General features: G+C 35.7%; 1 protein-coding gene across 6 annotated transcripts in view; it reads right to left on the bottom strand.

The window, feature by feature from the left end:
• Nucleotides 1–437: 437 nt before the first annotated feature.
• BLTP1 (bridge-like lipid transfer protein family member 1) overlaps nt 438–25,308 on the bottom strand; it is a 217,164-nt gene continuing 192,293 nt past the window's right edge. For all 6 annotated transcript variants that reach the window (XM_047718360.1, XM_047718361.1, XM_047718357.1 and 3 more), the window contains 13 exons: nt 25,110–25,289; nt 22,740–22,877; nt 21,545–21,802; nt 20,456–20,606; nt 19,938–20,095; nt 19,642–19,834; nt 19,188–19,405; nt 16,183–16,434; nt 15,318–15,521; nt 7,890–8,084; nt 7,336–7,470; nt 4,071–4,236; nt 438–1,191 (listed from right to left, as the gene is read on the bottom strand). In XM_047718360.1, coding sequence (XP_047574316.1) covers nt 975–1,191; nt 4,071–4,236; nt 7,336–7,470; nt 7,890–8,084; nt 15,318–15,521; nt 16,183–16,434; nt 19,188–19,405; nt 19,642–19,834; nt 19,938–20,095; nt 20,456–20,606; nt 21,545–21,802; nt 22,740–22,877; nt 25,110–25,289 — 2,465 coding nt within the window. In that variant the 3' untranslated portion in view covers nt 438–974. The remainder of the gene's footprint in view (nt 1,192–4,070; nt 4,237–7,335; nt 7,471–7,889; nt 8,085–15,317; nt 15,522–16,182; nt 16,435–19,187; nt 19,406–19,641; nt 19,835–19,937; nt 20,096–20,455; nt 20,607–21,544; nt 21,803–22,739; nt 22,878–25,109; nt 25,290–25,308) is intronic.

The following is a 25,308-nucleotide window of genomic DNA, read 5'->3' as shown; positions in this document are numbered from 1 at the left end:
AGGGAGATCCTCCTTCCAATCCTCAGATGGATTTCTTAGATGTTCCTAGTGACTGAACCTCAATACAGTGGTGTTTGAGGAGAAGAAAGCCCAGATTCCCCCTACTTCTCCATCTTAACTCTTTCCATAAGGATTTTTTTTTTTAAGTTAGTTAGTCAGTTAGTTTGCTTATTTATCTTAGAGACAGAGAGCAAGCGCAGGGGAGCAGGAGGAGCAGAGAGAGAGGGACAAGCAGACTTGGTGCTGAGCTGGATCCCATGACCCTGATATCATGAGCTGAGCTGAAATTAGGAGTCTGACTCTTAACCAGCTGAGCCATCCAGCTGCCCCATGATTTCATTTTTGTAAGTTTTAATCATCTTCTATGAAAACATTCAGTAACAGGATAAGCATCTGTTATAAAAAATAAGATATCAAAAGAAGAAAACACTCAAAAAGAACTACAGAGTGAAACCAATTATTGTGACTTTATTACAATAGTTACAAACAATATTTTAGTTATAATCATATCACAATTACTCAAACTATATACAAATAGGTATTTATACAAGACTACATTTAAAAAAAAGAAAAGGCAATTAATGACCAAAAAAAAAAAAGATCACATTATCAATAAGATTTTTTTCTAAAAGTTATGGCCAATAACAAAAATTCACAGTTACTCTGAAAATATTTTAAAGATGCAGGAATCATATTGCACATAATACGATTATAAACCCTACTAGGCAGATTTATATATTTTAATCTAGTTTTTCACAAAATGTACATTATCATGCAATACTTCACTGTATATAGAATGGTGGAACTAGAATAAACAGGTTAACTTACAAACTTTCAATATAATGGCCACAAAATTAGAGTTATTTTAAGTTATACTGAAAATAATTTTACTATACAAAAAAAAAACAAACACTCCAGTGTAATAAAACTTAACAGACACAATCTTAATTTGTTCACAGATCAAGTTACTTTTTTTAGTGTTCTTCTTTGTCTTTTCCTTTCTTTTCCTTTTCATCCTGTAGTGCAGTACCGAGTTTTTTAATAAGAACTGACAGAACCTTGTCAAGGGGGTCCATGACTCCTCTTTGAAGCCATTTAGGAATAGTAGTCCTGGCATGATGAAAGCCCAGTTTTTGAAGAATATAATCAACACCTACTGGATCAATCTTTCTTCCAGTCCAAGAAATTAATCTAAAATTACAAATAATAGGTATTAAGGAAGACAGTGTCATAACACAGTCCTGAAGGTAGGTTCAAGAACATCACTAAGCCTCCATAATATGCTCAAGACGGACTGTTCTCAGTAGGTGCAACTGAATAATCTAAGTTATAATTCCTCGGTTTATTTTAACAGTATTTTAAAAATGTGATTCTATGTATTCTTGAGAGTCCATGTGTAGCAGTGGAGTTAAGTGAATTTCATTCTGATTATTTTATTTTAGGCCTCTTAAGTTACAGGGTCATCTTGAAATTTAAATAACATCTGGTTCATTCTAAAAGATGTTAACTTGATGGGAGGAATCCTTTTACAATGTGTACATATATCAAATTATGATACCATCCACTTAAAATATCTTACATGTTTTGTCAATTATACCTCAATAAAGCTGAGAAAAAAAATAAGAGTTCAACATATATGTAGCATAATGGTAGGGACTAAAAGGCTGAGACTTCCTGAGTTTTTGCTATGTGCTAAACATGTTTGGGAAAAACCATTTTCTTCCATTGCCTTCCATATAGAGGAGCAGCCATTAGTGAAACACGCCTGGTCTTTCTCTGTTCCTATATTAATATCCTGTATTAATGATTTATCTGATTGGCAAGTTAACTGAGGAACTGGGTTGTGTAGTTCAGTACTCTCTTCCCTACCTTAAGGGCCACTCATTTTGACTATTGCTCCATGCAATAGGTTTCTCAAGGACAGGCTCCTAAATAGGTTAGCCCCAGACTGTTCACAGCTGCCTACAGCCGGTTGAGTTCACACGGCTGCCAAGTGCAGAACTCAAGGTGGGGGAGGGCACACAATTCTGGTGTTCATGATGAAGATCCTGTAGGTAAGTCCAAACCTGGACTCTGTAGTAGAAGGCCATTATTGCCAGACATCCAAACCACATTCTCTGCTATGAGCTTTATCACTATTAAAACTGTCATTTTGATTTCCAGCTGCCTCTCTCTCACTGTTCAATCGCTTCTGAACTTGGGCAGGAAAAGAGGGTACAAAGCACTGATCTGCTAAGACTCTACTAGTTATAAGCATTTTGCATTAATTAACTCATTTAACCATTGTAACAACCTTACAAGGTAGGTAATACTGTTTACCAAATTTTTCTTATGAGGCAACTGAAGGAGAAATAGGTTAGGTCCTTTGGCCAAGATCATTCAATTTACTATGATATCTAGACAACAGGATTTAGAGCTAGAGCTCTTCAACATTCTCTCCACCACTACACCATATTAACTAGTTTCTTGATGGTATGCTATAAAAAAAAAAAGAATGGCAAATTAAACTTTTTATGCTCATTTTAAATTAAAAGATACTTAATTTCATCATAGATTTACAAATACAAAACAAATTTTCTCGGTAGTTTTTTGCATTAGGATATTTGCAATATTTTAATTTTGTTCTGAGTACTGACACTGTTAATACTTCTCATGAGTATATGTATTGTTAATTAATACCAAATTTTATTTTATTTTTTAAAAAATATTTTATTTATTTATCAGAGAGAAACAGAGAGAGAGTGAGAGTACAAGCTGGGGGAGGGGCAGAGGGAGAAGGAGAAGCAGACTCCCTGCTGGGCAGGGAGCCTAATGTGGGGCTTGCTCCCAAGACTCTGAGATCATGACTGAGCTGAAGGCAGATGCTTAACTAACTGAGTCATTCAGGTGCCCCCAATACCAAATTTTATTATAAATTATTAACACAAAGTCACTACTTTCTGCTTATACATGAATCCACTGTGTAATGGATATTTGGTTGCTATGGAATTATTCTGTGGCATAAATGTCTGAAATAATAACCTTATCTAAAAGAAATCTGTACTGTTCTGCAGAAATGTGCCAGAGTATATGGACTTTTTTTTTTGATACTGTTATTCCATGATTCAGAGAGTTAAAATTTGATTAACAAAGCAGATGAGAGGAAAGGTAAAAATGACAGGAAGATTGTGAGTGGTAACCATAAACAAGGACATACAGTGCAAGTACCACTAGTTACAGCAGCCATTGTAAATGTAATTAAGATTGGAAAATAGTTTGGAAATTTTAATATGAAAATAAGTTGATATAATTGGGATCATGACTGTAGTAGAACAGTCTCTGTAAATGAACCTGAATCTGACAGCATTAAATTCAACATTTCAGGATTGTTGAATTACTTACTGTTTAGCACGCAGACAGAACAACTCTGTGACACTGTAGGTTCTATTAACTGTTGTAACATGTGTGAGAAATTGTAATAATTCCTTAATGATGATGTATGGCTATTATTGTGTCGTCCCTAACTAAGAAACAAAAAAGTTTACTGCAGGTCCCTCAAACACCTGAGAATAATATCCTGGTAAAAAAGATGGTTAAAAAAAAGTAAGAGCAATGGTGGACGTGGAGTTATTCTCATCTGTTAGTGATTAACCGATGGAATGTCACACAGTGGAGAGTGCTGAGCTAGTTGTGGTGGCCATGCTTCTTTTGTGTTGTGCTAGAAGCACTTAAAAAAAGCAGAAAGGAGGGACGCCTGGGTGGCTCAGTGGGTTAAAGCCTCTGCCTTCGGCTCGGGTCATGATCCCAGGGTCCTGGGATCGAGCCCCACATCAGGCTCTCAGCTCAGCAGGGAGCCTGCTTCCCCCTCTCTCTGCCTGCCTCTCTGCCTACTTGTGATCTCTCTCTGTCAAATAATAAAAAAAAAAAAGCAGAAAGGAGCAGAAAACATGGCCAGAAGATAGTGATGTTATAAGTAGCTAACTTCTAAAAACTGTTTTTGGTAAACTGTATATAACTTGCTCCATTATTTATGACCTTTTTCTCATGATAATCCCACAGGATACAGGGAAATATATATATCCACTACTTACCTGAGAGTGGGTTCTAGATGCCATGTGTTGCACATAAAATCTCTCCAGTCCACAGTCGTGTAAGTGATGCTGTCCTCTCTGTCTCTGTCAGAGGAATTGTCATCATGTATAATAATTGGGCTTTTCTGTCCTGGTCGAGTAGATAAAATCCGAGGTGGAAAAATGGCTATAATGAAAATAATAAATTAATATTACAAATAGATATCTTATAAATTTATTTTAAATCACCATATGAACAGTATAATTGGCTCCATTTGTCATTTTACTTATGAACAGGCCAATTAACTTAATTACCTTTCTGAAAAACTAGTATTTTAAAATAAGCCATAAATAACTGCCAGTTATTATTTCTTAAAGCCAATGTCAAAGTTAGCATGTCACTTTTTTTTTTTTGAGGAATAGCATATATTTTACATATATTTGCGTGCTTAAAACTAATGGTAAAGAAAGCTGAGATTTATTTGATAGCAAGGATGGTTGCAGTGGACATTTTACATATGTAAAATATATGTATATATATTTATATTTTATATATGTAAAATACATGTAAATATATTTTGCATATATTTGCGTGCTTAAAACTAATGGTAAAGAATGCTGAGATTTATTTGATAGCAAAGAATGGCTGCAGGTTGACATTTTTTTAGCAATTTTATTGAGATACAATTCATGTATCATACAGTTCACTCATTTAAAGTGTACTATTCAAGGGCACCTGGGTGGTTCAGATGGTTAAGCATCTACCTTTGGCTCAGATCATGATCACAGGGTCCTGGGACTGAGTCCTGGATCTCTCTCTGTCTTTCTCTGTCTCTCAAAAATAAATAAATAAAATCTTTAAAAAAAAAAAGTGTACCACTCGATAGTTTTAGGATGTTACTGTCTCTATATATTTGAACACTGGTACTAAGTTAGGAACTTTTTATGTAAGCAGTCTTTCACTCTTTATAGTGAATACTCAAATGTTTTATGAAAGACAAATTCTTTTTAAATTGGTGATCATAATATATATATAAAATTAAAATCAAATCTGAGACAATGTAGCTTTCATTTGGCAAATTTTAATGTATATAGCATTTCTCTTAAGAGTAGAGATTTTCAAGACACAAATTGGGCATAAAATAATAGATAAATTAGGTAATATGACAGGCATTATGTAACTCTGGTTTTAACTTTATCATGAATTAGCAGTAGGGATAACATATTCATTGAGAATGAGCCTGGGAATAAAACTGTCCTTACATTCAGATTACATAAGAATATAGATGTCTTCAGTTACTGCCTCCTCACAATCACTCTGTTTTTATTTCTGGTAGTTGTTACAGTGCTACAATATCTTGATGTTCTAGAAATATGCTGATTCTAGTCTAGCCTTACATGCTGTTAAAGATTATTCTCAGGCATGTTTATGCTTATTTTGGTCAAAACTAATTGCTTTTAGTTTTTAATTACAAAATACACTTATAACTATTAAAATATTTTTATTTATAATTGAAATTCCTAAAAACAATAACATTTGGTTATTGTAAATCTGATAATCAATCCTTATTTCCTTTTTTCCATTAAAATAGTGTTATACAAGTTTGATTTTCTACTTTTAAATATAATTTATATGTAATAAATTAATTTCAGGTGTACAAGGTGATTTAGCAAATACATACATTTTGAAATGCTTGCCACAAGAACTATATTAAAATATTACTGATTATATTTCTTATGTTTTACTTTTAATCCCCATGACTTATTTTATAACTGGAAGTTTGTAGCTCTTAATTCCCTTTATCCATTTCACCCATTTTCCCACTCCTCTCCTCTTCGGCAACCACCAGATTGTCCTCATTGGGTCTGTTTCTCTCTTTTTTGTTGTTGTGCACGAGTTTGTATCTAAAAAGAAAGTGCTTTTTTTTTTTTTTTTAAATATGCACAGTTCATGGCAGACCAAAACCAAAACATATTTCATAAAATGACAAAGATTTCACATAATAACTGCAAAAGAAATCTGGCAGATTTTTATATAGACATGGACTAGAAAAGAATTCTGAACTTCACAGGTTTATTCAGAGTCTCTGTTATTTTTCCCACATTAAATTTAAATATTAAGGCACAGAGAAAAACAAGAGGATTACTAGGAACTGGTATATGTTGGTGCTTTAAGTGAAGACTGGATCTAATTATATATAATATTTCCAATTATATGGTTTTAGTCATTTAAGTTTCAACTAATGTCTCACAGATTTCTTCCAGTCATCATTACTGATTTTACTCTCACTGGATTTTTGGCACGTAGATTGAACAGTAATGGAGCAGCAATTCAATCTATGTTATACTACTTTTGCATTGTTTTTTGATAATCTGTTTTCTTCACTTAAACATTCACCATGAGGCCATCTTGAAATACCTGCTAGACTAATTTTATCTTTTTGCTCATTATGAAAATGAAGTATTATAGGGTGACCTAAACAAATAGCATATATTCCAAGCAATTAAAAAAAAAATCACATCTGCTATTTTACTAGTATATATTCATATATTTGTGCAATAAATACTTATTGGGTAAAGACCATATGTTTGGAGACTATTCCATATCATCATATTTCTGACGACTTCATTCTTTTAAATACTACAGAGTATTCCATTCCATTTTATGGACACCATAATGTATTCAACCAGTTCTATAGGGATATTAAGGTCACCATATGTTTCCTAATGGACAAACATGTAAATTTCCAGGCGATAAACCAATGTTAGCTAGCTCATAAAACACCACCACTGAAGTCCAAATTATTTATTTATGAAAAGATAATGTTTTCTGCATTCTAAACAAATTTATTTACTTAATTCTGTTTTCCTAACAATGTATATAATTCATGCTATTATGTAGTTGTTTTTTTAGCCATTTCATTTGACTAGCAATATTTCCTCAAAGAGCTTTTCCTTATCTTCCTCCTTTGTGAGATTCTCCTACAAGGCCTGATAATGTACATAACAAACATGGAAACATTTTGTAAAGTATAAAACACCATTCAGTGTCAATTATATTTAGAAAAAGAGTGTCACGGACATAGCAGACCCTCAGAAACTCTGTCACATAGTTTTACTAATATATTATTTATATTTATTTCACCAATTGATATTTTCAACTCAAAGGAAGGAGACACATTCCACTCATTTTATCACTAGACGATAAAAATCCATTTAAATGACACTGACAACAGCCTTTGCTGAAATTGGAAAGAAAAAAAAGAAAAAAAGAAACGCTACTCACCTTTTTCTTTTTCTTTAAGATAAGCTGACACTAAATCATGAAGAAACATGATGAGCTCAGCATCCATAGTCACACAAATGTGGTCAGTAAACTCTGTCACCACACTACATTCTACCTTCGGCTTCAGGCTGGCATCTGTAATGGCAAAGTTCTATAGTAAAAGATTTAATGAGATATGTCCCTTTCTCTTCCTGTTTATAAGGGATTTACAAGGGTTCATGTAAATGCACCCATTTAAATGCAACTATAGACAACTGAGTAGTTTCTGAATGTGATTTACAAATGATGATATAGTTTACTGAGCACTTTCCAAGTATATGCCACTTACTCCTCATAAAACACTCTGAATGAAATCCTATTATTATCCCCCATTTTACTGAGGAGAAAAAGGCACAAATGGATTAAATTATTTGCCAGAAGCCAAAAGCTGGTAAGAAAAACTAAGTAAATAAATTAGACTATATTACTATTACACAAATAACCCGTGAGAAAACAGTAATTCGAAGTTCCTTTAGAATTTTCTTAGTTACTTTAAAAACTATTTTTCTACATACCCTGTAATGAAGGTTCCTGTGGTTCTTGAACATGAATGGATTTAAATTCAAGCTGCATCCTTGGTAATGCAAAGATAGTCTCTGTTTCATGATTGTAGCTAGAACCTCCTCTGAATCCACTCAACAAACTAGAATTCTTCACTGTAGTGCTATTCTCAGTATTATTAGCATCAACATTACGAAGCAGGTTTAGCTCTATATGGACAATAATAAAGACAAGAAGAATCAAATGAAACCAATAGGCAATGATAAACCTATAGCTTTCATGACACTATCATACACAGAATTTTTTAGAAGCTAGAAAATAATGACCCACATTTTTAAAAGTAGAGCCATATAAAGCTTTGGTCTTGAGAATAGTTACCTATATATTAATCTATTGAAATTGATCTATTGAATCTATTTATATATAAATATAGTGATATGTTTATATATATGTAGTGTTTTAATCATATATATAGATAGTGATGTATATCACTATTCTCAAGACTGAAGCTTTATAACATGATTTTTGGATAAATCTAATACATTTTATTTTTGTTTGTCAAACTTTAAAATGAATTATCATTTTTAACTAAATTTCTGTCTAAATTTAAGACTTTCACTAGGCTCAGAGTTCTCCATTGATTGAATACTTTACTCTTACATAGAATTCACAAGTAAGTATGTTCCTGACCTTGAAATAAGGTAGAAGTCCTGATTTTCCCCAACATAAGTGCTAGGTTTTCTTATAAAAATTAGCAGTTCTCAGGTACTCGGGTAGCAGTGCAGTTTGCTAATAGCCCCTCTATGGTATCGCAGCTAAAAGAACCCTTTCCTCAAAAATCTCTCTTTGGAAGGTAGCAGAGTCAGTACATAACAGTCAATACATACATAATCTTCTAATTTACTTCCTTACCCTCCTTTGTTCTCAGAACCTTTTTAATAGTCTCTAATCCCTGGCACTGCCTATTCCATAGTAACTATTTTCAGTGGTGCCCAAGTCATCTTTACCATTTTGAAAGGTGGTTATTTTTAAGGAAAACATTCAAGTCTTAGCAGGTCTCAGTGTAGTCACTTTTCCATGATTGGGGAATATTATTTAGTTTTATTCTATTCCAACCACCCCAAACCTTAAAGTTGGTGGCATTCTATTACTTAGTTATGTAGTAACTTTACCAAGCTTCTCATGTTTAGCATCACTACAAAAATATTTTTCTAACTATAATAAACTTCGTTTATTTAAACCAACTTTATTTTGAATATTTTCAGTTACATCTAAAATAATTTTTAGTCTATGAGATGTTACACTACCAGGATGGTAAATCAGGTACTAATATTGTTATTTATGAGTAAAATGAAACTAGTTTAATTAAAGAATTGAACATTCTCTCTCCACTTAAATTCTAAACACAGGCAACAGAGCTCCAAATAAAGAAAAATCTCGGGGAGGAGTCAAGATGGAGGAGAAGTAGCAGGCTGAGACTACTTCAGGTAGCGGGAGATCAGCTAAATAGCTTATCTAAAGATTGCAAACACCTACAAATCCAACGGGAGATTGAAGAGAAGAAGAACAACAATTCCAGAAACAGAAAATCAACCACTTTCTGCAAGGTAGGACTGGCGGAGAAGTGAATCCAAAGCGACGGGAAGATAGACCGCGGGGGGAGGGGCCGGCTCCCGGCGAGCGGTGGAGCAACGGAGCACAAAATCAGGACTTTTTCTACGGAAAGCGCTCAAGGAACAAAAGCTCCCGAAAGCAAACCCAGCAAACCCGAGCGGATTACTCAGCCCGGCCCCGGGTAAGGGCGGTGCAACTCCGCCTGGGGCAAAGACGCTTGAGAATCACTACAACAGGCCCCTCCCCCAGAAGATCAACGAGAAACCCAGCCAGGACCAAGTTCACCTACCAAGGAGTGCAGTTTCAATACCAAGGAGAGCGGCGAAATTCCAGAGGAGAAGAAAGCAAAGCATGGAACTCATGGCTTTCTCCCCATGATTCTTTAGCCTTGCAGTTAATTTAATTTTTTTTCTTTTTCAATTTTTTTTTCTCTTCTTCTGCTAAATGTTTTTAACTTTTACCGTTTTCTTTTTCTAACGTTTTTAAAATAGTTTATCTAATATATATATATATATTTTTTCCTTTTTATATTTTTTATCGGCTTACTTTTTTTAATAGTTTCTTTTTTTTTTTTCCTTCTTCTGAACCCCTTTTTATCCCCTTTCTCCCCCCTCACGATTTGAGATCTCTTCTGATTTGGCTAAAGCATATTTTCCTGGGGTTGTTGCCACCCTTTTAGTATTTTACTTGCTCCTTCATATACTCTTATCTGGACAAAATGACAAGGCGGAAAAATTCACAACAAAAAAAAGAACAAGAAGCAGTACCAAAGGCTAGGGACCTAATCAATACAGACATTGGTAATATGTCAGATATAGAGTTCAGAATGATGATTCTCAAGGTTCTAGCCGGGCTTGAAAAAGGCATGGAAGATATTAAAGCAACCCTCTCGGGAGATATAAAAGCCCTTTCTGGAGAAATAAAAGAACTAAAATCTAACCAAGTTGAAATCAAAAAAGCTATTAATGAGGTGCAATCAAAAATGGAGGCTCTCACTGCTAGGATAAATGAGGCAGAAGAAAGAATTAGCGATATAGAAGACCAAATGACAGAGAATAAAGAAGCTGAGCAAAAGAGGGACAAACAGCTACTGGACCACGAGGGGAGAATTCGAGAGATAAGTGACACCATAAGACGAAATAACATTAGAATAATTGGGATTCCAGAAGAAGAGGAAACGGAGAGGGGAGCAGAAGGTATATTGGAGAGAATTATTGGAGAGAATTTCCCCAATATAGCAAAGGGAACAAGCATCAAAATCCAGGAGGTTCAGAGAACCCCCCTCAAAATCAATAAGAATAGATCCACACCCCGTCACCTAACAGTAAAATTTACAAGTCTTAGTGACAAAGAAAAGATTCTGAAAGCAGCCCGGGAAAAGAAGTCTGTAACGTACAATGGTAAAAATATTCGATTGGCAGCAGACTTAGCCACAGAGACCTGGCAGGCCAGAAAGAGCTGGCATGATATATTCAGAGTACTAAATGAGAAAAACATGCAGCCAAGAATACTATATCCAGCTAGGCTATCATTGAAAATAGAAGGAGAGATTAAAAGCTTCCAGGACAAACAAAAACTGAAAGAATTTGCAAATACCAAACCAGCTCTACAGGAAATATTGAAAGGGGTCCTCTAAGCAAAGAGAGAGCCTAAAAGTACTAGATCAGAAAGGAACAGAGACAATATACAGGAACAGTCACCTTACAGGCAATACAATGGCACTAAATTCATATCTCTCAATACTTACCCTGAATGTTAATGGGCTAAATGCCCCAATCAAGAGACACAGGGTATCAGAATGGATAAAAAAACAAAACCCATCTATATGTTGCCTACAAGAAACTCATCTTAAACCCGAAGACACCTCCAGGTTTAAAGTGAGGGGGTGGAAAAGAATTTACCATGCTAATGGACATCAGAAGAAAGCAGGAGTGGCAATCTTTATATCAGATCAATTAGATTTTAAGCCAAAGATTATAATAAGAGATGAGGAAGGGCACTATATCATACTCAAAGGAACTGTCCAACAAGAAGATGTAACAATTTTAAATATCTATGCCCCTAACGTGGGAGCAGGCAACTATATAAACCAATTAATAACAAAATCAAAGAAACACATCCACAAGAATACAATAATAGTAGGGGATTTTAACACTCCCCTCACTGAAATGGACAGATCATCCAAGCAAAAGATCAACAAGGAAATCAAGGCCTTAAATGACACACTGGACCAGATGGACATCACAGATATATTCAGAACATTTCATCCCAAAGCAACAGAATACACATTCTTCTCTAGTGCACATGGAACATTCTCCAGAATAGATCACATCCTCAGTCCTAAATCAGGTCTCAACCGGTATCAAAAGACTGGGATCATTCCCTGCATATTTTCAGACCACAATGCTCTGAAGCTAGAACTCAATCACAAGAGGAAATTTGGAAAGAACCCAAATACATGGAGACTAAACAGCATCCTTTTAAAGAATGAATGGGTCAACCAGGAAATTAAAGAAGAATTGAAAAAATTCATGGAAACAAATGATAATGAAAACACAACGGTTCAAAATCTGTGGGACACAACAAAGGCAGTCCTGAGAGGAAAATAAATAGTGGTACAAGCCTTTCTCAAGAAACAAGAAAGGTCTCAAGCACACAACCTAACCCTACACCTAAAGGAGCTGGAGAAAGAACAAGAAAGAAACCCTAAACCCAGCAGGAGAAGAGACATCACAAAGATCAGAGCAGAAATCAATGACATAGAAACCAAAAAAACAATAGAACAAATCAATGAAACTAGGATCTGGTTCTTTGAAAGAATTAATAAGATTGATAAACCCCTGGCCAGACTTATCAAAAAGAAAAGAGAAAGGACCCAAATAAATAAAATCAGGAATGAAAGAGGAGAGATCACAACGAACACCAAAGAAATACAGACAATTATAAGAACATACTATGAGCAACTCTACGCCAACAAATTTGACAATCTGGAAGAAATGGATGCATTCCTAGAGACATATAAACTACCACAACTGAACCAGGAAGAAATAGAAAGCCTGAACAGACCCATAAGCAGTAAGGAGATTGAAACAGTCATCAAAAATCTCCAAACAAAAGCCCAGGGCCAGACGGCTTCCCGGGGGAATTCTACCAAACATTTAAAGAAGAACTAATTCCTATTCTCCTGAAACTGTTCCAAAAAAAAGAAATGGAAGGAAAACTTCCAAACTCATTTTATGAGGCCAGCATCACCTTGATCCCAAAACCAGACAAGGATCCCATCAAAAAAGAGAACTACAGAACAATATCCTTGATGAACACAGATGCAAAAATTCTCACCAAAATACTAGCAAATAGGATTCAACAGTCCATTAAAAGGATTATTCACCACGACCAAGTGGGACTTATTCCAGGACAGCAAGGTTGGTTCAACATCCGCAAATCAATCAATGTGATACAACACATTAATAAAAGAAAGAACAAGAACCATATGATACTCTCCATAGATGCTGAGAAAGCATTTGACAAAGTACAGCATCCCTTCCTGATCAAAACTCTTCAAAGTGTAGGGATAGAGGGCACATACCTCAATATTATCAAAGCCATCTATGAAAAACCCACCGCAAATATCATTCTCAATGGAGAAAAACTGAAAGCTTTTCTGCTAAGGTCAGGAACACGGCAGGGATGTCCGTTATCACCACTGCTATTCAACATAGTACTAGAAGTCCTAGCCTCAGCAATCAGACAACAAAAGGAAATTAAAGGCATCCAAATCGGCAAAGAAGAGGTCAAACTATCACTCTTCGCAGATGATATGATACTATATGTGGAAAACCCAAAACACTCCACTCCAAAACTGCTAGAACTTGTACAGGAATTCAGTCAAGTGTCAGGATATAAAATCAATGCACAGAAATCAGTTGCATTTCTCTACACCAACAACAAGACAGAAGAAAGAGAAATTAAGGATTCCATCCCATTTACAATTGCACCCAAAACTATAAGATACCTAGGAATAAACCTAACCAAAGAGACTAAGAATCTATACACAGAAAACTATAAAGTACTCATGAAAGAAATTGAGGAAGACACAAAGAAGTGGAAAAATGTTCCATGCTCCTGGATTGGAAGAATAAATATTGTGAAAATGTCTATGCTACCTAAAGCAATCTACACATTTAATGCAATTCCTATCAAAGTACCATCCATTTTTTTCAAAGAAATGGAACAAATAATCCTAAAATTTATATGGAACAAGAAAAGACCTCGAATAGCCAAAGGAATATTGAAAAAGAAAGCCCAAGTTGGTGGCATCACAATTCCGGACTTCAAGCTCTATTACAAAGCTGTCATCATCAAGACAGCATGGTACTGGCACAAAAACAGACACATAGATCAATGGAACAGAATAGAGAGCCCAGAAATAGACCCTCAACTCTATGGTCAACTCATCTTTGACAAAGCAGGAAAGAATGTTCAATGGAAAAAAGACAGCCTCTTCAATAAATGGTGTTGGGAAAATTGGACAGCTACAATCAGAAAAATGAAATTGGATCATTTCCTTACACCACACACGAAAATAGACTCAAAATGGATGAAGGATCTCAATGTGAGAAAGGAATCCATCAAAATCCTTGAGAAGAACACAGGCAGCAACCTCTTCGACCTCAGCCGCAGCAACATCTTCCTAGGAACATCACCAAAGGCAAGGGAAGCAAGGGCAAAAATGAACTTTTGGTATTTATCAAGATCAAAAGGAAACAGTTAACAAAACCAAAAGACAACTGACAGAATGGGAGAAGATATTTGCAAATGACATATCAGATAAAGGGCTAGTGTGCAAAATCTATAAAGAACTTCGCAAACTCAACACCCAAAGAACAAATAATCCAATCAAGAAATGGGCAGAGGGAACAGACATTTCTGCAAAGAAGACATCCAGATGGCCAACAGACACATGAAAAAGTGCTCCACATCACTCGGCATCAGGGAAATACAAATCAAAACCACAATGAGATATCACCTCACACCAGTCAGAATGGCTAAAATTAACAAGTCAGGAAATGACAGATGCTGGCGAGGATGTGGAGAAAGGGGAACCCTCCTACACTGTTGGTGGGAATGCAAGCTGGTGCAACCACTCTGGAAAACAGCATGGAGGTTCCTCAAAATGTTGAAAATAGAACTACCCTATGACCCAGCAATTGCACTGCTGGGTATTTACCCTAAAGATACAAACGTAGTGATCCGAAGGGGCACGTGCACCCGAATGTTTATAGCAGCAATGTCTACAATAGCCAAACTATGGAAAGAACCTAGATGTCCATCAACAGATGTATGGATAAAGAAGATGTGGTATATATACACAATGGAATACTATGCAGCCATCAAAAGAAACGAAATCTTGCCATTTGCGACGACGTGGATGGAACTAGAGGGTATCTTGCTTAGCGAAATAAGTCAGTCGGAGAAAGACAACTATCATATGATCTCCCTGATATGAGGGAGAGGAGATGCAATATGGGGGGTTAAAGGGGTAGGAGAACAATAAATGTAACAAGATGGGATTGGGAGGGAGACAAACCATAAGTGACTCTTAATCTCACAAAACAAACTGAGGGTTGATGGGGGGAGGGGGGTTGGGAGAGGGGGGGTGGGGTTATGGATATTGGGGAGGGTATGTGCTATGGTGAGTGCTGTGAAGTGTGTAAACCTGGCGATTCGCAGACCTGTACCCCTGGAGATAAAAATATATGTTTATAAAAAATAAAATTAAAAAAAAAAAAAAGAAAAGAAAAATCTCTCCAAAGAAATAAATTTTTAACCTTCATTCCTTGTGGCTGTAACATAGTTGAACCATTCTTTTACACTTGCTACTCCATGGGGTGGGTTTTCATGGCGACGCCTTGTTATCTTGGTTATTGTTGCCATAGGACTTTCCAAAGCCCCACATGGTTTGGTAACCATGGTATTGTGGCCCAGATGAAAATCTAATGTTTGTACTATATATGTAGAATGATCACTAGAGCCTAGAAGAAAAATAAAAGTTTCTTGATGTTAACAAACTACATTTAGATGCAAGAAAACAGTTGTGACTCTAGATTAATAGATTTAGTTAACTCATACATAGATAAGGGTATAAAAAAAGTGAGAAGTAAGAAAAAAAATCACAAATAGTTTTTCTTTCTTTTAGTTATAACTGGATCTATCCCTGGTGATGAGCAGCATCCATTTTTTTCCTTCATCATTAAGAAATCACAGATTAGGAAATAATAACTAAAAGGAAGGAGGTTTATCACTATAAATACAGGTAAAAGCATAGCCTTACCAATAAAGTTTATAGTTTTAGTCTTGACTATTTCCTTAAACTACCACCATGAGTCTTTATATTTTTATACTATTTATAATAACTATTATTATGACTGTGGCCACCCACAACAGCAGAAACTTTAATTGCCTAGAAACAGAATAAGATGGCAAGTTCAGAAGAAAGTCCTTTAACATGTTTCAGATTTTACAGATATGGATTCACTGGCAATGAACTCCTTGACATGTTAAGTACATGAGAACAGAGTTGGACTTCAGAAATATAATGAAAACATACAAAAGACATGAGAAAGTAAAATTACTGTCATTTATAATCATATCAGAAGGTAAGAAAAGGTAAAAGTTACAAATGTGTCAGTTTACCATCTTCCCAGATTTTCTGAGCTTCGGTCCAAAAAGCAATATTTGGTTCTTCTAAGTGAAAAAGGGCCCAGGATTTTGAACGGAAATTTGGACCATGAAAACAAGCCAATGTCATATGATTCCCATGTAAGCTCATTGATCCTCCAAACTGCATTCCATTTTCTGGTAATGGAATCTGAAATAAGGATATGTGGCATCCTGATACCACCTTCAATACTCCAGGCCAATGTCGATGATGAGCTGCATCGAGCACTGCAAGAAAACCAAAAACCACTTATTCTCAAAGGTCTCACAAACACCCTGAATGACAGGTAGGAAGGCAGCAAGTGGCTATTTTCTATAGCTGAAGTGACACGGATAAGGGATGAAAACAATTCAATACCTATTAACATTAAGTAGAAGCTAACAAAAATATAATCTGGGAAAAGATGCTGCGTAAGGATGGATGGAAACTAATGAAAGTAGTAACTTGCTAATAATAACTACAACTTAACACTTCAGTAATGATTCATGATTTATAAAGTGCTGGCATTAACTTTTATATAATTCTCACAATAGCTCTGTAAATTAGGGATTTGATCTAGAATCCTTTCAAGTGAAGCAGAAGAGGGGTTAAGTGAACTAGTGATTAGAAGATCTATAAGTCAAATAGAGGTCTTCTCTCTTTTTTTTTTTTTTTTAAACTCGCTTATAGCCTAGCTACTCGTCCACCTTATATCTTCTGTATCAAAATCTGTATTTTAATGGGATTTCCAAGTGTTTCAGGTACACATTAAAATTTGAGAAGCACTAATCAGATGTAACATTCATATTTATATTTCTCACTTATCCCAATAATGTCCTTTTTGGCTGTTTTCCACAACTCTCATTCCAGTTAGTTAGTATGTCTCTTTAGTTTCCTTTAATCTAAAAACAGTTCCCTAAGCCTGGTTTGTTTTTCAAGACAAGGACTTTTTTTTAAGAATCTAGGTCAGGAGTTTTGGGGAACATCTCTCTAATTTGTATATGCCTGACCACCAATTCTAGTTTAAAGGAAATATAGGGATTAGAGGAACAGGATAAATGAAACTATAAGCAAACAACTGAAAAAAAATTAGAAGATAGGACAACTGGCCAAGTCTCTTCAACAAGTTAGGTCATTAGAAAAAGGACTATGCTGGGGCACCTGGGTGGCTCAGTGGGTTAAGCCCCTGCCTTCGGCTCAGGTCATGATCCCAGGTCCTGGGTTCGAGCCCCGCCTCGGGCTTTCTGCTCAGCAGGGAGCCTGCTTCCTCCTCTCTCTCTGCCTGCCTCTCTGCCTACTTGTGATTTCTCTCTGTCAAATAAATAAATAAAATCTTTAAAAAAAAAAAAAGAAAAGAAAAAGGACTATGCTGAATTAAGAGAGTAAAGGAACATAACCAGATTTAACCTGGGATCTTGACTCTGATATACTGGTTTAGACAAACCAGTTTTAAGAATAATTTTAGGTCACTTATAGGATGTGGTTAGAAAGCCAGAGGAGAGAAATATTTAGCAAAATGGAAAACTGGATACATATATGGTACTGATACTCTATGGTACATAGATATTATTTGGATATTATTCACTAAACAAGGTTATAAAACAACATGAACAATATTTTGGTAAAAAGTATATGTCTTATATAGTTTTATAGAAAATTATCTGAAGGTATATACTCTAAATTGTTTAGAGTGATGATTTCTGGGTGGAATGTGATGTTTCAATTTTTGCTTGTATGTATTTCTTAGGCTTTTCCAATGCACATGTACTGCTTCTGTGATTATAAAGAGTTATTTAAAATGATCCCCATGGGCACCTGGGTGGCTCAGTGGGTTAAGCCTCTGCCTTCAGCTTGGGTCATGATCTCAGGATCTTGGGATCAAGACCCACATCAGGGTCTCTGCTCAGCAGGGAGCCTGCTTCTCCCTCTCTCTCTGTCTGCCTCTCTGCCTACTTGTGATCTCTCTCTCTCATCAAATAAATAAATAAAATCTTAAAAAAATGAAATAAAATAAAATAATCCCAATTCTGACACTTTTCACTACTTTTACCTCTCTGGTTAAAGCTGCAATCATTTGCTGCCTGGACCCTTCCGATAGCCTTCTTAATATAACTATGCTTGCAACAACACTAATGGGAATTACTGCATTGGTCTCTACTCCCACTCTTTGCCACCTATAGTCTATTCTTCACACAGCAGCCAGAGTGATTCTTCAAAAAGGAGTATTTTAAGAAAAAGTAAACCAAATATGAAAACTGTTCAGAACTCTCCAATAGCTAGCCATCATATTCAAAATCTTATCTGTGGCCATTCATGTCCAACACTTTCTTGCTTGCTTACTCTGTTCCACCAAAGCAGCCACCTTAATGATCCTCGAATAAGCTGAGTTTCTTCTGCGGTAGGAGCTTTGCACTTTTTGATAGGCCCCTGTGCCCAGAACTCTCTTCCCCAGTAGAGATCTTTCTAGCTTAGAACTTTAAAAGGCTTCTCTGACCACCCTCTCTAAATTAGCTAGCCTCACACACTATTATTCTTTATCTCCTTCCCCTGCTTTCTTAGTATGCCTTTCTATCTGAAATTATCTGACATATTTAGTTAGCAAATTAATTATGGTCTATCTCTCCCATTAAAACAAAGCTTTATGTAGGTGGGAACTTTGCCTAATAGTATATCTCTTATGCCTAAAACAATGCTTAAGAATATAGTTGATTTGCTGATTGAATTCCTGAGTGAAAATAATAATCTGCCTAATATGAAACAGCTAATAAATCCAAACTCAAACATTTTTATTCCACAGCCCATGTTCTAAACCAGAACATGGTATTGTCATAACTAGTATTCAAGAGCATGGAATGGGTATGGTTACAGGTGAGTTATGGCAGGGGAAGGAGGTAATATGTCATGACTTCACAAATGATGGCCTTTAATTCTACTGGTGAGTGGGAAATCAGGTACTTGCTGAGTAAATAGAATAAAGAACATGTGGATCACTTATTCTTACATTGTTCTTGTGAACTTCTCTCTAGGTTATTAGTCATTGTCTTAGGTGGAAGATATGGAACAGGTCCCCAGGTAGACAGAGCTCGTTTGCTGGTGTCAAACTGTTGTGTGAAAAACTCCTGGAGCTTCATTCCTATTTTTATCAGGTCTGGTGTAGTTGATCTTGATATCATTACTTGGAAAATATCCCACTTCAAATCTCCATGGACAAATATTTCACTAAAGCATAAAACAGAACTATCATATATCTTACAGAAGATAACTAAAAAAGAAGCAAACAAATAAAAAAAAACAAGGAAAATTCCCTTCTCCACCCAGCTTTTTCTTTCATATTATTTGCATAATATAAAGTCATTTTGTCAGAAAAATGAATTGTTTTCTCTCTCACTGGATGAGAGAAAACATATTAAAAGCAGTCACACAAAGTGTCCAAAAAGTAACATTTTACTAAATACCTTTTATCAGTTATGCTTGAATCCAGTGTATTATACAGATTTACTTTCCATTCATCCTGAAGCTTCAGATCAGCATTACTGAAGATACCCATGAGGATACTTGAGCCCATGTAATCAACACGAGCTTCAGTAGAACCCATAGTAATCTGAATCTTGTGACTAGGTTGCTGATTTGGATGTTCAGAAATATGAGCTAAAATAGAAACAATAATTACTTTCATAGAAATGCCTAATGGGGAAAACTTACCAAAATCAATTTTCAAAAATTTGTTTTCAGTTGTAAAATTTCAACATACCAACCATCTCCAAAGCATTGACATCTATGGTCCCTCCAACTACTCCTCCTTTAGAATCCAACTGTGATCTTCCCAGACCAACAGACATGCTTATCTCTCGATCTCGATTACTTCCTACCGAAAGACGGCCCTGACTCTTCAAACCACTAGTTGTCCAACTGGAGAAAAGAAAAAGGGTTGTTAATTAGACAGACAGTTTTCAATGTCATGAATTAAAACAGGAGTTAGAAGATTTTAAAAAGTCTGATAAAACAATACATTTCTTACAAAAACTGTGGTAAATGTTTGAATATTGATAATAAAGCATATTACACTGTTTTCCTTATAATTTTCTCTCTTTAGAGTACATATTCCATGTTGTTTTATATTACAATATCTTTAAGATATTTTTAAGATAAAGCAATTTATAGCTTTTTTCTACTGTCTCAAACATTGTAGTATTAAAAAGATTTTAAATTGTTTTACTATAAGAAAAATTACAACTAATCATTAATTTTTCTTATATCTGAATAGCTTACGTTGTATTTCCCATTACATTACTCATATTCATTTGAACGTTTAATTGCTTCAAGTTGATGGCAAACACGACCAATGTTTCCCATGGGGTCCCTTGTTGGCTGGCTGCTTTGTTCGATTTGTTAAAAGGAGTTGATGTTTTTGAAAGTGAATCTAAAAACAGGAAAATCAAATGCACATTCACTCACATAGGTGCTCAGAGAATTAAAAGTTATCACTCTTACCACTATCGTCCCGAAAATAAAAATATGGTATTCTTAATTAAAACCTAACATTTAATAGCTGCCATTTTGCCTCTAAAATAGTAGCTACCATTTACTGAATGTTCAGTAAGGGCTGTTAGTCTTCTTGAAAGCTTATAAAGTTCTTTATAATATCCATTTTATATGAGGAAATTCTGGTGTGCATGAGGTGCAGCCGTACAGATCATCACCCTGGGATTTTCTTAACAAAGAAGAAAATCATAAGTTACTGCTGCCAAATAGAGGACTTGAAGGCAGGGACCATTCTGAAATGCAGATGTCTGCTGAGGTGCCCGTCTGCTCGGTTCCTGTGGGCTCAGTGTGAATCTTGAATCCTGCATTTATTCATTATACTCTTATATCACTTTTAGATGTTCAGATACAAATAGAGTGCTGAGCACATAAAAGAGTTCAAAAAACACTGGCTGAATAAAAGAATGACTGAATGGATGAATACCAAAGATTAACTTTTTCATAAATGAGTCTGACACTCAAAAAAAAAAAATTAACTTTTTCAAAATTAAACAACTTTTACAATGTTGTAGGTTTGTTTTACTTCTAACAATAACTATACCATGTGGAACAAACTAATAATATGCTCATTCCTCTCTTTTTTTCCCTTTTTAAAGCTACTAGCCACCCAAGCTCTCTCTTCTTCCAGCAAATACTTTGAAGTGTTTGTTGTTTATGGTTTTGGGTATTACTCCGCCCCCCCCCCCCACCATCTTCCATAAAAATCTGCAAGATTAATATTTTCCTAGAGTTGAGGCAGAAATCTGGGAGCAACAAATTAAGATTTTGATCTTGCAGGCTCTGGAGGGATACTGATAACAAAGAGAACAGTATCACCTCTTCGGGGAACTGAAGAATCAGACACACTCCTTGATCTTATGGAAGCTGGGGATTTTAGGCTCTGTGCTGCTGTCCCTGGTGACATGGTGCTGTTTGTCATATGCTCATTGAATACATTAGGTGACTGAGGCATGTGGGTGAAAGAGGCCGACTGACAAGGCTGCTCCCAGGTCCTGCAGTAAGCTTTTCTTGATGATTCAGGGGAAAGATGCTGGCTTACGCCTTCAATGGAATCAGGTGTCCCTGGGCCAGATGCTATTAGAAAAGTAAAAACAAAATTAATAGAACAAAATTAATCAGGGTACAATCTTCATGTTATAAAATAGTAAATTTTACGGCTCTACCTTTTCTAATCATATATTCCTCCTAGTTCTCTATTTGAGAACTATACAGCAATTTATAGTTTGCAAAGTATATTCCAGCATGTTATTCTATTTAATTCTCATGGAAGTTCATGAGAGGGGCAACACAGGTACTCTTTTTTCCACTTTACAAATAATGGAGTAGGTGGCTCAGTCAGTTAAGCATCTGACTCTTGAAATCAGCTCAGGTCATGATCTCAGGGCTGTCAGATCCAGCTATAGATAGGCTCCGTGTTGGGTGGGGAGCCTGCTTGGGATTCTCTCTCTTCCTCTCCCTCTGTCCCTCCCAACCCCCGCCACGTCATGCATGTGTGCACCCTCTCTCTCATAAATAAATAAGTAAATAAGGGATAGACTCAAACCTGGATTTCTAGTATTTTCTACTGTATCCTGTTAACTCTACCTTTCACTTACACAGTATGCTACTACAACAACATCTAAGTCTAAGAGAAAATAATGCAGGCAACATGATAGCATATCCCCAAAATTTTCTGTTTCCTATGCTTAATTAGCCATGATTAATTTGGACAGTTAGATGGTATTTCTGCATTTTCAGATTTTGCAAATTATAGAATAATCATTATAGAATATCAGCCTGGTAAATGCAATGTCTAAGAGGGCAAGCTTTTTGTGATCTCCAATACCAATGTATCCCCAGTGGTTAGCACATTAGAGGCACTCAGCAGACATTTGCTGAATGAGTGAATGAATTACATGGTACAACTTAGCAAGTAAGACAAAGTTTGTGGTATCAATCATTGATTCCTGTTACTACTATAACCAAAATTAAAAGTAACCTAAGTATAATTACAATTACATAGCAAGCTTACTTGGCAAATTTATAGTTTGGTCTCCAAGGAATAGGCGTCTTGCAATACTTCTCCTATACCAGGCTCTTGGAAATGCCAGAATTTCACTGAGTCGACGCATATCATATTTAAAGGAGGCAGACCCTATATCACATACAGCTGATACATAAATAAACAAAATCTGTTAGAGAAAAGATTTCCAAAACCTTTAATATTGTCGTATGGTAGGTATGACATATTACACAACTGAATTATAATAATGTTATAAATAATGAAATATCAAAAAAAGTTACATGGTATGATTAGCAAGTGATATTGTTCCTTCCACAAATGATAAAAATAGCACATTCTTACACTATTCCCATTTCTTTTTTGAGGTGAGGGCAACTTGGAATTCTACTGTCAGTTTATCATTAAATTCTGAGAAGTTCTAAAGATCAGACTTATTGACAGCTTTCAGTTTAACACCGGGTTCTTCTCAAATATGGAAACGGAATAATCGGGATGGCCAGGAACACAAACTTCCTCAAAAGTAGTTGCAAACCAAACAGTGTGTGGCAAGAACTACTGTTTTCCTTTTAGACAAAGAACAGGGACTTGTCAGTCTGAAGGCATTGTGATGGCTGCTTCTTGGGGTTCTGCTCTGAGCACTCTTCTGCCCCAGCTTTACATGCTCTTCTGTTTCTCCACCAGAGCTTCTTCCATAAGGAGTTACACACCAGCATCCCCCAAACCAACATTTCTGTTTCAGTCTGAGTCTATATCCACATAGTCCATCAGCCAATTATCTACCAGGCTCTCCCACATAAACATCCTATTAGGCGCTTCCTTATTTTTGATCTAAGTTAATGATGGTCCACTGTCCCTTCAGTCACCTAAGCTAAAAACTTGAGGCATCCCTGTCTCCTCTACTCCTTACACAACTTTGTACTCAAGCTTGTGGGTTCCATTTCTCTCAAAACCATTCCCTCTTCTTTTTTATTGTCACAGTTCAGGGCTTTAATCCCTATTGCTTGGTCTATTTCAACAGTCTTTTCAAGCATCTCTCACATTTTTCACGCTGCCATCGACTCTTTCTAAAACAAGGATCTGAAGCATTATCCCATTTCCTTTTTTTAATGCAAACATGTTATTTTATAATCCATATACAAATTTATTATGTGTGGTAAGAACACTTAAGATGAGATCGATCTCCACAGATTTTTTTTTTTTTTTTTTTGGTCTTCACAGATTTTAAAGTGTACAATACAATACTGTCATCTTTAGCCACAGTATTGTCATCACATTTCTTAAAAACCTCTAGTGGCTTTTCACTGCCCAAAGGATCAGAACCTGTTCCTTAGCCTGCCATAGGAGTCTCCCAACAATCTAGTCCTGCTCTATTTTATCAGCTTTCCCTCTAGCCACTTCCTCTCTCCCTTGGGACATTTAACTATGCAACAGTTAAATGTTCAGTTACACTTATGCTTTGCCTCAGTGAAATGAAGTATGATCCAAGAGCATACTTTTTGATGCTTCTGTACCATTAAAGACCATGTTGCTAAGCCAAGAATCTGTTTACATAATTTTGAAGATCTGGCCCAAATATCATTTCTTTTGTGAAGCCTTCCTTCTCTGATCTCCTGAATAAAACAATTCATTTCTTCCTCTTTATATAAACCTCCATTACAGCATTAATCACACTGCACTGTCATTTATTTGTCTACTTTTAAGACCTTTCCTTATTCATGCCGGCACCCTGAATCATCTAGGAGAGTAGCGGCACAAGTTCACTGTAACATATAGACTCAGTGTATGTCTGCTGAATATTAGCTCTAAGTGTACTTACTATATTTGTGCAATTACTAACTTTAAAGGTTTTCACTCCCATAGTACTCCCAACTCTTCAAAATATTCCAAATGCATATAATTTTAAACAGTCAAGTCGCAACATAAAGAAAATGAGCAAGTGATTTGTCCATAGGTTTATGGCTAGTTACAAAGCTAGCAATACACACATACACAGCTTAAGATCTCATGACACTATGTAAAAAAATTTTAACCATCATCCCTCATTAGTGTTTCAAGAATTCACAATCAGAAAACTAAGCTAATGAAAAATCAGAAATTTTACCAATTCATGGTAGAGAAGTGAAGAAAACTTTTCAGTGATTTAACGAAGCATATTTTGGCCTTTGGGTGTCATTTCTATGCATTTACCTAGAAATCATATTCCTAACGTTGCTTACTTGAATTGAGATAGTACGTTGGCCTAGAATGTAATTCCTCTCATTTAAATCATTCATCACTAAAAGCTTAATACTATTAAATGTATTTAATACATAAACACTGTTAAAAAGGAGACCCTTACTTAATTCCAAAAAATAGCATTTTTAAAAACTATACAAGTACCAGATATATTGATTAGTGTGGTGTCCATTTTGCTTGCAGACTTGCTTACAGACTGACTTTCAAAAAATGAGGCACCTCCTGAACGCCTTATCCGAGACAAACTCACTTTTACAAATTCAAGGTTTATACTGAGTGAGTCTTTTCGACCAGTGACTGAAGTGGGTTCTTCATCCACATTCCCTTTAAAACAACAAAAACA

The sequence above is a fragment of the Lutra lutra genome, chromosome 2 (assembly GCF_902655055.1).
Source record: "Lutra lutra chromosome 2, mLutLut1.2, whole genome shotgun sequence".
In the NCBI taxonomy this organism is placed as follows: Eukaryota; Metazoa; Chordata; class Mammalia; order Carnivora; family Mustelidae; genus Lutra; species Lutra lutra.
Note: the sequence above shows the minus strand (reverse complement) of the source record. Positions and strands in the feature narration are given on the sequence as shown.